Consider the following 12,747-nt stretch of genomic DNA (forward strand, 5'->3'; position numbering starts at 1 on the left):
GTGACTCTTACAGTATATCCATTCGTATCCCTTCCCTATGTATATAGAGATAACTCTAATCACTAGTATATGCGTAGACCTTTGTACTCTACCATTCCTGTGTGACGTTTACAGTATATCCATTCGTATCCCTTCCCTATGTATATATAGATAACTCTAATCACTAGTATATGCGTAGACCTTTGTACTCTCTACCATTCCTGTGTGACTCTTACAGTATATCCATTCGTATCCCTTCCCTATGTATATAGAGAAAACTCTAATCACTAGTATATGCGTAGACCTTTGTACTCGACCATTCCTGTGTGACTCTTAGAGTATATCCATTCGTATCCCTTCCCTATGTATATAGAGATAACTCTAATCACTAGTGTATGCGTAGACCTTTGTACTCTCTACCATTCCTATGTGACTCTTACAGTATATCCATTCGTATCCCTTCCCTATGTATATAGAGATAACTCTAATCACTAGTATATGCGTAGACCTTTGTACTCTACCATTCCTGTGTGACGCTTACAGTATATCCATTCGTATCCCTTCCCTATGTATATAGAGATAACTCTAATCACTAGTATATGCGTAGACCTTTGTACTCTCTACCATTCCTGTGTGACTCTTACAGAATATCCATTCGTATCCCTTCCCTATGTACATAGAGATAACTCTAATCACTAGTATATGCGTAGACCTTTGTACTCTACCATTCCTGTGTGACTCTTAGAGTATATCCATTCGTATCCCTTCCCTATGTATATAGAGATAACTCTAATCACTAGTGTATGCGTAGACCTTTGTACTCTCTACCATTCCTATGTGACTCTTACAGTATATCCATTTGTATCCCTTCTCTATGTATATAGAGATAACTCTAATCACTAGTATATGCGTAGACCTTTGTACTCTCTACCATTCCTATGACTCTTAGAGTATATCCATTCATATCCCTTCCATATGTATATAGAGATAACTCTAATCACTAGTATATGCAGACCTTTGTACTCTCTACCATTCCTATGTGACTCTTAGAGTATATCCATTCGTATCCCTTCTCTATGTATATAGAGATAACTCTAATCACTAGTATTGCGTAGACCTTTGTACTCTACCATTCCTGTGTGACTCTTACAGTATATCCATTCGTATCCCTTCCCTATGTATATAGAGAACTCTAATCACTAGTATATGCGTAGACCTTTGTACTCTCTACCATTCCTGTGTGACTCTTACAGTATATCCATTCGTATCCCTTCCCTATGTATATAGAGATAACTCTAATCACTAGTATATGCGTAGACCTTTGTACTCTCTACCATTCCTATGTGACTCTTAGAGTATATCCATTGGTATCCCTTCCCTATGTATATAGAGATAACACTAATCACTAGTATATGCGTAGACCTTTGTACTCTCTACCATTCCTATGTGACTCTTAGAGTATATCCATTCGTATCCCTTCCTTATGTATATAGAGATAACACTAATCACTAGTATATGCGTAGACCTTTGTACTCTCTACCATTCCTATGTGACTCTTAGAGTATATCCATTCGTATCCCTTCCCTATGTATATAGAGATAACTCTAATCACTAGTATATGCGTAGACCTTTGTACTCTCTACCATTCCTATGTGACTCTTAGAGTATATCCATTTGTATCCCTTCCCTATGTTTATAGAGATAACTCTAATCACTAGTATATGCGTAGACCTTTGTACTCTCTACCATTCCTATGTGACTCTTACAGTATATCCATTCGTATCCCTTCCCTATGTATATAGAGAACTCTAATCACTAGTATATGCGTAGACCTTTGTACTCTACCATTCCTGTGTGACTCTTACAGTATATCCATTCGTATCCCTTCCCTATGTATATAGAGATAACTCTAATCACTAGTGTATGCGTAGACCTTTGTACTCTCTTCCATTCCTATGTGACTCTTACAGTATATCCATTCGTATCCCTTCCCTATGTATATAGAGATAACTCTAATCACTAGTATATGCGTAGACCTTTGTACTCTACCATTCCTGTGTGACTCTTACAGTATATCCATTCGTATCCCTTCCCTATGTATATAGAGAACTCTAATCACTAGTATATGCGTAGACCTTTGTACTCTCTACCATTCCTGTGTGACTCTTACAGTATATCCATTCGTATCCCTTCCCTATGTATATAGAGATAACTCTAATCACTAGTATATGCGTAGACCTTTGTACTCTCTACCATTCCTATGTGACTCTTAGAGTATATCCATTCGTATCCCTTCCCTATGTATATAGAGATAACTCTAATCACTAGTGTATGCGTAGACCTTTGTACTCTCTACCATTCCTATGACTCTTAGAGTATATCCATTCATATCCCTTCCCTATGTATATAGAGATAACTCTAATCACTAGTATATGCAGTAGACCTTTGTACTCTCTACCATTCCTATGTGACTCTTAGAGTATATCCATTTGTATCCCTTCCTTATGTATATAGAGATAACACTAATCACTAGTATATGCGTAGACCTTTGTACTCTCTACCATTCCTATGTGACTCAGAGTATATCCGTGTCTATCCCTTCCCTATGTATATAGAGATAACTAATCACTAGTATATGCAGTAGACCTTTGTACTCTCTACCATTCCTATGTGACTCTTACAGTATATCCATTCGTATCCCTTCCCTATGTATATAGAGAACTCTAATCACTAGTATATGCATAGACCTTTGTACTCTACCATTCCTGTGTGACTCTTAGAGTATATCTATCCGTATCCCTTCCCTATGTGCAGTAGACCTTTGTACTCTCTACCATTCCTATGTGACTCTTACAGTATATCCATTCGTATCCCTTCCCTATGTATATAGAGAACTCTAATCACTAGTATATGCGTAGACCTTTGTACTCTCTACCATTCCTATGTGACTCTTAGAGTATATCCATTCGTATCCCTTCCCTATGTATATAGAGATAACTCTAATCACTAGTATATGCGTAGACCTTTGTACTCTACCATTCCTGTGTGACTCTTACAGTATATCCATTCGTATCCCTTCCCTATGTATATAGAGATAACTCTAATCACTAGTATATGCGTAGACCTTTGTACTCTCTACCATTCCTGTGTGACTCTTACAGTATATCCATTCGTATCCCTTCCCTATGTATATAGAGTTAACTCTAATCACTAGTATATGCAGTAGAGGGGGGCAGGGGGGGAGGGGGGCTGAGAGGAGGGGGGGCTGAGAGGTCTGCAGCAGGCGCCTGCACACCCTGAGCTCTCTCAAAGACAGTATCTTGTCACAATGCAGCCTCCACCCCCCCTCCCGGGCATTTACTGCATTTGAAATGCAAGTTGCTTTTTCATTCATTATTGTGCAATTAAATCCTTTTTCTGTGGACTTCCTTTCTAGGTCTAATGTTCAATTCGTGGTGCTAGTTTGCGTGTGATCTTCCTCCGTGCGTGCACCCGCGCTCCCCCCCCCCCCCAGGCATGAAGACATCCTCGCCCCCCCCCCCCCCCCCCAGGCATGGAGACATCTCCCCCCGGCCCCCCAGGTATGGGACCCCCAGGCAGGGTCAGTCTAGTGAGTGTGACCCTCCAGGAATAGACTCCCCGGCCCCCCAGGCATGGAGCCCCCACCCCAAGCATGCAGCGCCCCCCCCCCCCCCCAGGCAGGGTCAGTCTTGTAAGTGTGGCCCCCCCAGCCCCCGCTGCGGACCAGGCCCGGTTCTAGGAGTTTTGGTCTGGATGGGCCAAGGGTTTGTTTGGGCCACTGTGGGTCCAATATTTGTCACATCTGTAATCCCAAGATGTGCATCATCTCTGCTTCAAACAGGCGCACAGCATCTGGAGAGTTACTTTAGAGCGGCAGCTGAGGCCCATACTCCACAGCACAGCTCATCACTTCCAGCAGGCTCGGCTCCAGCAGCAGCAGCAGCAGCAGCAGCACTCCGAGCCGACTGCAAGAGCAGCTTAAGGTGAAGGAGGTCCCGGTACCACACCGAAGCCTGGACATCTGGCACTAGGAAGACGGGCGCTGAAAGCTTCGCCAAGGCTGGAGCCTGCTCTGGCTCGAGCCTGAAGCCTGGCCCTGGCCCTGGCCCGAGTCTGAAGCCTGGCCCTGACCCTGGTTCTGGCTCGAGTACGAAGCCTGGCTCTGGCTCGAGCCTGGCTCTGGCCCTGGCTCGAGCCTGGCCTGAAGCCTGGCCCTGGCTCGAGCCTGAAGCCTGGCCCTGACCCTGGTTCTGGCTCGAGCCTGAAGCCTGGCCCTGGCTCGAGCCTGGCCTGAAGCCTGGCCCTGGCTCGAGCCTGGCCCTGGCCCTGACCCTGGTTCTGGCTCGAGCATGAAGCCTGGCTCTGGCTCGAGCCTGGCCCTGACCCTGGTTCTGGCTCGAGCCTGAAGCCTGGCCCTGGCCCCGCTTGAGGTCCTGCTGGAGTGTCGGGCTCAGTGGGCCGAGCTATTATGTGCGTTCTGCCCGCCACCCTCCATCTACCCAGGATGTGGCATACCAGCCAGAGCTTGCAACTTTGGAACTGGTCGAGCTCGGTTCGAGTCATTGATTGGCTCAGCATCCTGTCACTCTGGCAAATCTCAAGTGCCTCAAAGACATGAATGTGACCTTGTACAATGTGACTGCTGTTCATGTGAAGCGCTTCGATAGCTCAGCTAGAGGTCACACTATAGAAACCTTAGGAGGTAAAAACAAAGCATCGACATAGGAGACAAACAGCCATTCAGCGATGATTTGTCCAAAATGACCACAAAACCTGGATCCATCGCAGCTTCTCCACTGAAGCTGCGGGAGCTTCGGGCAAATATTGTATTTCACCGAAACTCGATGTCCTTCATATATGCGCATGAAAGCACTTTTCAAATCCATCAATCAGAAAACCACCTATACAAAAGCTATTGTGTGAATTAAAAATACTAATGTTGCGCTATAATAATCTGGGCACATACAGGGTCCACTTGGCACCTGTCTCGCCTGTTGGTTCACTGATAGCGCCGCCCCCAGCGAGGAACGACTGACTAAAAGCTCATGCTAGGGGCAGATTTATGAAGGCCTTGCGCCGCCGGGGCGTCACTTTTAACATGGTAATAAGTGACGCACCGGCGGCGCAAGGCCTTCATAAATCTGCCCCCAAGGGCCTTATTTATGAAGGCCTTGCGCCGCCGGGGCGTCACTTTTAACATGGTAATAAGTGGCGCCCCGGCGGCGCAAGACCTTCATAAATCTGCCCCTAAGGGCCTTATTTATGAAGGCCTTGCGCCGCCGGGGCGTCTCTTTTTACCATGTTAAAAGTGGCGCCCCGGCGGCGCAAGGCCTTCATAAATCTGCCCCTAAGGGCCTTATTTATGAAGGCCTTGCGCCGCCGGGGCGTCTCTTTTTACCATGTTAAAAGTGGCGCCCCGGCGGCGCAAGGCCTTCATAAATCTGCCCCTAAGGGCCTTATTTATGAAGGCCTTGCGCCGCCGGGGCGTCTCTTTTTACCATGTTAAAAGTGGCGCCCCGGCGGCGCAAGGCCTTCATAAATAAGGCCCTAACACTTTTAACAAGTGCTTCTTAGTGCAGCGCTAGATTGTGACATAATTAGGTCAAAGCTTTCCTGTGTTAAAGAAACAGTCTCATCAACATTTTAAAAAGTGTATCATATGTTACGTGATGTTTCAGGGCTCGGACCGTCCATGGGTTCTTCGAGCCGAGCCAGAGCCCGGGCTCGGCTCGCTCTCCCTGTTCACGTGTTTGCTGCCCACCTCCAGCCCCAAAACTCAATTAAACTTCTAAAGACCCTGAAAACGACATTTCGACTCCTGACATTGAGCCTGATGAAGCGCAGGCAGGGTCAGTCTTGTAAGTGTGCCCCCCCCCCCCCCCCCCGCTCTGCACCAGACTGACGCCGGCCCTGGGGGGAGATGGACGGGAGGATTATAGAAAGTTCAGGGGCCGCGACGGACCCCCAGGTCGGGGGGGGGGGGGGGGGGACGCATCTACCGGCCACTCCGGCCCTGATGACCCCCTCGGAGGCGCTACTCACCATGGAAGAACTCCGTGCAGGGCTTCTGGGCGCCGTGAGGCTCCGCGCAGGGCTTCAGGACGCCGTGAGGCTCCGTGCTGGGCTTCTGGGCGCTGTGGGGCTCCGTGCAGGGCTTCAGGACGCCGTGGGGCTCCGTGCAGGGCTTCAGGACGCCGTGGGGCTCCGTGCAGGGCTTCTGGACGCCGTGGGGCTCCGTGCTGGGCTTCAGGAGGGCTCCGTGCTGGGCTTCTGGGCGCTGTGGGGCTCCGTGCTGGGCTTCTGGGCGCCGTGGGGCTCCGTGCTGGGCTTCTGGGCGCCGTGAGGCTCCGCGCAGGGCTTCAGGACGCCGTGGGGCTCCGCGCAGGGCTTCAGGACGCCGTGGGGCTCCGTGCAGGGCTTCTGGACGCCGTGGGGCTCCGTGCTGGGCTTCAGGAGGGCTCCGTGCTGGGCTTCTGGGCGCTGTGGGGCTCCGTGCTGGGCTTCTGGGCGCCGTGGGGCTCCGTGCTGGGCTTCGGGAGGGCTCCGTGCTGGGCTTCTGGAGGGCTCCGTGCTGGGCTTCTGGAGGGCTCCGTGCTGGGCTTCTGGGCGCTGTGGGGCTCCGTGCTGGGCTTCTGGGCGCCGTGGGGCTCCGTGCGCTGTGTCCCTGCCACGGACACACTCGAGGCGCTACTGAGGGATCAAACCAGAGCGCTTCGGAGCCGCCGCCTATGTACCTGCCTCATTTGCATAATTAATGCCAGGTGAGTTTGGCGCCAGTTTGAACTCTTTCTCGTGCTTCCATTGGCTGGGCCTTCAGTGACATCACTTCCTGCACTGAGGGAATGTGTTTTTTTTTGTGCCTTTAAAAGCAGCAGCTTCAGCCTTCGCGGGTTAGTTGCTTGAAATGTTGGAGGCGGGTGGGTGGATAATGTGATGGGAATTATTTATATGTTCAGACGCTTTTTGGCGCGTGGACGTTGTCCTTCTTTTGATATGAGAATAATTAAACAACATTAGTTTCTTTAGCTCTTTTGAAGAGTTTGACACACTTTTTTTTATTAGAAATGAAACGTGTTGGGTCAGAGGTTTTTAGTTTTTTCCTCGCAAAAAACAAAGTGTTAAGTGTGTTTGTTTCAAGGTTCAATGTGTTAATACAATCACGTCATCTGTTCGATTCTTTTTTACACGTTGTTGAGCGTGTGGTTACACTGCAGGGGGGGGGGGGGGGTGACGTTTACAGAACTACTAATGGGTGTAAAACCAACAAAGGCTGCGATGGTCGAGCTGTCAACTTGTAAAGTGTATTCTTGGGTTCTAAAAAAATGTTTTTAAACTTCAAGGAGAGGTTTATTTAGAAATATTAATATGGTTCTAAACAATACTTCATATAGCAATTATTTGTTAATGCACACATCAAGAAAGTTCAATAAAAAGTATTAATGATCAACTACACATGAAAATAATACCCGGAATTATAGAAGAGGACGCGTGTAGTCGCAGGATCACATGACGTGTAGATAACAACACTTGTGAATGAAACAATCTTAAGACATTATAGGAAATGATGAATGAAGCCTCACTGTACACCGAGCAGTGGGAGGTCCGGGGGCTTCTTGTTGTTCGAGATCGGGGAAAGAAGTTCTCTCCCAGTATCGTCTGGATATTGTGTGAAAGGCCCCAGAGGTGGAGTCTTTTTGTTGCAAGAGAGATGGGGTGGACAAATGCTGCCTCAAGGCGCTGGTTGTGACACCGCCACCACCACGCAAAATAAGACCATTGGAGGAATGTTTCCAGCTCTTTGATATCTGATGAAAAGCTTCGGCTTTTAATAAATCAATAAGTAATACTTGGGATCGGCCCCCCCTCCCCCCCCTCTGTCCGGTGTTAGACCGCCTGGGAAAACATTTGTGAAGTAGAGGGGGATTGAGGGGTGAAAAATAGTGTTAATTTGATGCCCCCAAAATATAAAAAGATGTGGACAGATGAATAACATATGAAGATCAGCGTTAACCGGGAGCATGTCCAGCAAGTATTACCATGTCTGTTGTGAATTTTATTAGATATACAAGTGTAAAAAATAATCTGTTATAAAGAAAGAAAAGTGTTTGCGTTGCGCGGGCGGCTCGAGATGATTTCCTGATTTTCGTCCACATTCTGTTCCAAAAGGAAATAGGTCAATTCACTCCCAAATCAGATTCCCACAACAGTTCTACTTTAGTTTTATCTGGAGCTCAGGGGGACCATTAAATGGGAATAAATGGTGGACGCTTTGGGGGTTATGCGGAGAAGATTATGCCAAGGGGAGGGGGGGGGGTTGGAGAAGAGGAAGATTTGAGTTTAGCGTAAGTATCAAGTATTACATTCCGCAAGACCAAAAATGTAGGTTTAAAAGAAGAAGGTAGATGATATAGGGGCTGTAATTGCGTACATTGAAAAGGGGAGCCCTGATCAAAAAGTTGGTGACCCCAGAGCAGACCCTTGTGTCTCCAGCTCTCCCAGTATAGAGGTTTCCTGTTAGGAAGGATTTGTTTGTTGTGCCAGATGGTAGAATTGAGAAAAGTATCTAAATTATGCACAACTAAATGAGGTGCAATAGATAGTAATTTACAGGGTTGCTTAATCATGGGAGCAGAGAGCGTTTGCGGGTGAAGGAGAGATATTCCTGAAGTGAGAAGGGAACTATAAATGAGGTCTCCAGATCTACCCAGAGAGGTTTATCCTCGGTCTGATTGGTAATCCAATCCAATTCGTTAGTTGGCGTAACTGAAAGGCCTCGTGATAATTGGAGAAATGGGGGAATTGACACCGCCCTCAGATTTTGGTTTTATTAATTTCTGTAACGCCATTCTTGATTTTTTATCATTCCGTAGAAAGGAGATCAGAATAGAATTGACCTCTGAAAGAATTTAGATGGAATAGGTAGTGGATGTTGGAGAGGATACACAAAACTATTGGAGTTGGCATCATTTTGATTGTGTCAAGACGGCCCCACCAAGAGAGACGAAGGGGGTGCCAGCCTGCGCTCAATCTTTTAAGTTCAGCAGAAGTATTCTTGGGTTCTAATCGATGCTCCTGCTTTTGAGTTTATATAGTACGATTCAATACATTTTAGGGAACATCCTTGCAATTGTAAATGCTTAATGTTTAATTCAATTTGCAAAAATGCCTAACATGTCAGTGCTTAATTTGTTAAAAAAAAAATCTGGGCCCAAATTTTGGTTCCTAAGAGCGCAGCTGGTTTTAAGGAAGCTTGGGGTGTCCGATACCAAGGCTGTATAGTGTTTATTGTAGGTTATTAGACCTTGTTAATTCACTCTGACACTTCCTGACTTTGTTCCTCTAGTTCAGTGGTCTTCAAACTGTGGGGCGCGACCCCTGGGGGGGGGCGTTGAGACATCTCAAGGGGGGGCCAGTCGACCATTTGCAACCATCAGTGCTGCGTGGTACTTCACAGACGGCTTCCACTAGCTGAATCCGGTTAAAGTAATATCCATTGTAGGATAACTGGGCGTGATTTACAGATGGGGTCGTGTAAAATGTGCAGGTTCTACTCGGACGGGGTAAATCTGCCTTCAGTGGGACTGTTGCTGTCTGAATTACCGACAGCCGAACCATACTACGGTCATTTAAGTTACTGAAACACAAACAAATTGTTGCTGATATAAACTACGTGCATTTGTCAAACACTTTTAAAACGTGAGAAACACTGCCCCGTTTACTGTACAACGGCTTTCATCGACATTAGGACTCGTGCATCACCCCATTGAACGTCCCACCCACCTGCCTCACTCTTATCACAGTGCCTCGTCAAGACCGTCAATATGCTGAAAAGTAGCCAATCACACATGTTCAGCACTTATTGTAGTGTAGTTCCTATCTTCCCAATAGGCTCTGCGCATTGGAATAATACCTACAGCAGTGAAGGCCTAGACCAGACGTTAACTAGGTCTACTACTGTCGATACTAGACTTAAGTTTTGGGTTTGCCAGCTAGCTCAGAGTTCGCTAGAAACTTTCTCGAATGTTCAGGAAAGAATTAACTCCCCTGATTAGACAAGAAGGGATTTAGTTTCTGACAACCATAGAACATGACAACTTTGCTCTCCCCTAATCAAGAGTGTATCTCCAGAGTCGTGTGAGCACAAGGCAAATTATTTTACTCAGTCAGTACGTGCATTCTTAGTCTCATCAGAATGTAGAGAAAAGGAAGAGACGGGCGTGTTCAATAAAAAGGTGTTATTTATTGATCAGTCTCTTTTCTCGTACAAGAGAAATGGATCGATATTATTGCAATACTTATGGTTAAGTAAAGTGCATACATTAAAAGCAATAGTATAAAATAATACTGTAAAAACATTGATATGGTTTCTGAGCCATATGATGTTTAGAATGATTAAAATAGATTTACATACACATATACATTTGACTAAACGTACTCAACTGGTGCTTCTAAATACGCCTACCCCGTGTACCTGACCTAAGTCTAATGCGTGGGCGGGAATAGAAAGTTTCAGTTTAGTTAAGTTTGTTTTTGCCAAGTGAATAACTAAAGAATTCTCTGTGAGGGGTTATTCAGTTCTGTACCTGGAATTTAGGATGAATGAGGAATGGTATCTCGTTCTCTGGTCTCGATATTCCAGGCTGCCTGCGAGGGCTGCCCGGAAGCGCCGGTGCTGGGTCTCTCGGCAGGAGATAGCAGCGCGTCTCTCAGCGCGTCAGGAAGGCGGGGCTGCTGCCAGCGGGGTCTGCTCTGCTCTCGGCTTCGGCAAGTGTGGCTGCTCCGTCTCGTCACCACGCGTGTGTTTGCATAGGGCAAGATCGGTAATATTTATACCTTAAAGGTGCCGAGATTGACGTAAGGATGGACATAGATACGTCAATAAAGATGTCATACGACTTGCTCGTTAGCACATTCTTTTGCTGAAGTTCTCTGTGAAATCAAAACAATGGCCGCACGGATTTTCCAGGTTGTCATAGGTTTGATTTGTTATGAGAACGTCGTATGCCTTATCAGGGGCTGGAGGAATGTCGCTTGTCTAATTAGATCTCAAGCGTTATGACCTAATCAGATAACACGTTCCTGTGCCGTAGTGTGACTGCGTCAGATAACGGTATCTGCATCATGGGGGCTTGTCTTGCCTCATGGGCTGACTGTTAGTTAACTTGATAGTTAGTTTAACCAGAATAGGGTCAGGAATAGGGGGATCAATTCAGAACCTATAGGAATACATGACATTATTACAGGCTGCAACCATGGTGCGGGACAGAAATGTTTCACGGAGGCACTAGTTATTGCAAATATTAGCTTCACAGGTCCTGATGCTCTTAGGTTGATCTCGCCTTGTAGACACAACCAGATACGCAAACATATTTAATGTAAATACTGTTTTAACTACTTTTCTCTTTTGCTTGGCCGTAATATTTCAAATTGGTTGGAGGCCGCAGCCGGGATGGCAAAGGCGGTACAGCGCCTAGAGCGCCAAAAGTTTAATGCATTTCTTATTGTTTTCAAACAATTGCTAACTATTTAAATATTTATATCGGGCATTATAATTTGAAAGGTACAGTTTTCACAGTTATCTATCTATAAAACATAAAGGCAATATACACCTGTAGAACAGTCAGCTGTTTGTTACTTTAACATTACATCGCAGAGCTCGAGAATTCTCACACTCAAAAGTGATTTGTACACAAGTTTAAAAATGAAAAAATATTCTGCATTAAAGGACCACCTATCGATCAACCTAAAATAATCATTTATGTCTTGATAAGCTTTATATACTTCCAGAAATTGTACATTTGTGCTAATGGGACATTGTTGGCGTAAAGGATGATATATATTATTTTCTCCTTTATGATTGGCGGATGCAGGGAAATTCAAGCATCTGGGCAGACGTGTAGTTGTATTGATAGAATATGGCATTTGTTCAAGCTGCATTTCCGTAAAGTTAAAAACTAGTTTGCATACTCGGCAGTGGCTGTTTTTAGCCTGGGCCCTAGTTTCAGTGATGAAACAAGCGCCTAGATAAAAAATGGTTCTAATGGGTGAGGTGAGGAGTAGTCAACCTAACAGATATTTTCACTCGTGCAACACTGTTAGCGGGTGCATATAGGAAAACAAACCAACCACCGTCCACAATGCATCAGATCTCACCAAATCATCAGCAGTTGATTTATTTTACAGCCATTCTTAAGAGCCATGCAGAAGTGTAGATAGTAATTTATGACCCATGACTTTAGAAAATGTAAGTGTATTTAATTTGCCACTTTAGTGCTCACCATTGTTACAAGTCACCCATCCCTGGTTCTAGTGAGTGGCCAGACTATTAACCAGTAGGGAGGGAGGGAGGGGCGGCCTGGTTCACCATTCACCCTTCTTAGCCATTGTCCTTTCTATCCCTCTATCTCTCCCATCTCATTCACAGACAGTTCGACAGAGAAGGATTAGAGGAAATGTCACTTTTCAGTGTTCTGGGAAACCAAACTGGGGGTGGAATTTGTGGAATGCTTTTATTAAATCTGACATTTTGTGAAAATTATGCATAACTACCCAAAATGCAAATGTGTCATTAAGCTCAATATTTTAGTGCAAAAGTGTCATTGTACCAATTTTGAACAAAGGACATACTTTGCAGTGAAAAAAAGAGTGAAAACACAAGTGCTGCTGGCGTTCTCGTTGTATGTGTTCTTCCCAGGTTTCAGCGCTGTAACATTACCTCAAGCAATGTCATGATTACGAGGTTTGACA

At 45.7% G+C, this 12,747-nt stretch overlaps 1 protein-coding gene across 1 annotated transcript in view; it reads right to left on the reverse strand.

Moving 5' to 3' along the window:
• Positions 1–12,747, reverse strand: part of LOC147666031 (uncharacterized) — a 161,268-nt gene that overhangs the window by 49,932 nt on the left and 98,589 nt on the right. Inside the window, exon 2 of the mRNA XM_086949307.1 lies at positions 6,043–6,734. Coding sequence (XP_086805433.1) covers positions 6,043–6,734 — 692 coding nt within the window. The remainder of the gene's footprint in view (positions 1–6,042; positions 6,735–12,747) is intronic.

The sequence above is a fragment of the Lissotriton vulgaris genome, unplaced genomic scaffold (genome assembly GCF_964263255.1).
Source record: "Lissotriton vulgaris unplaced genomic scaffold, aLisVul1.2 SCAFFOLD_303, whole genome shotgun sequence".
Taxonomy (NCBI): domain Eukaryota; kingdom Metazoa; phylum Chordata; class Amphibia; order Caudata; family Salamandridae; genus Lissotriton; species Lissotriton vulgaris.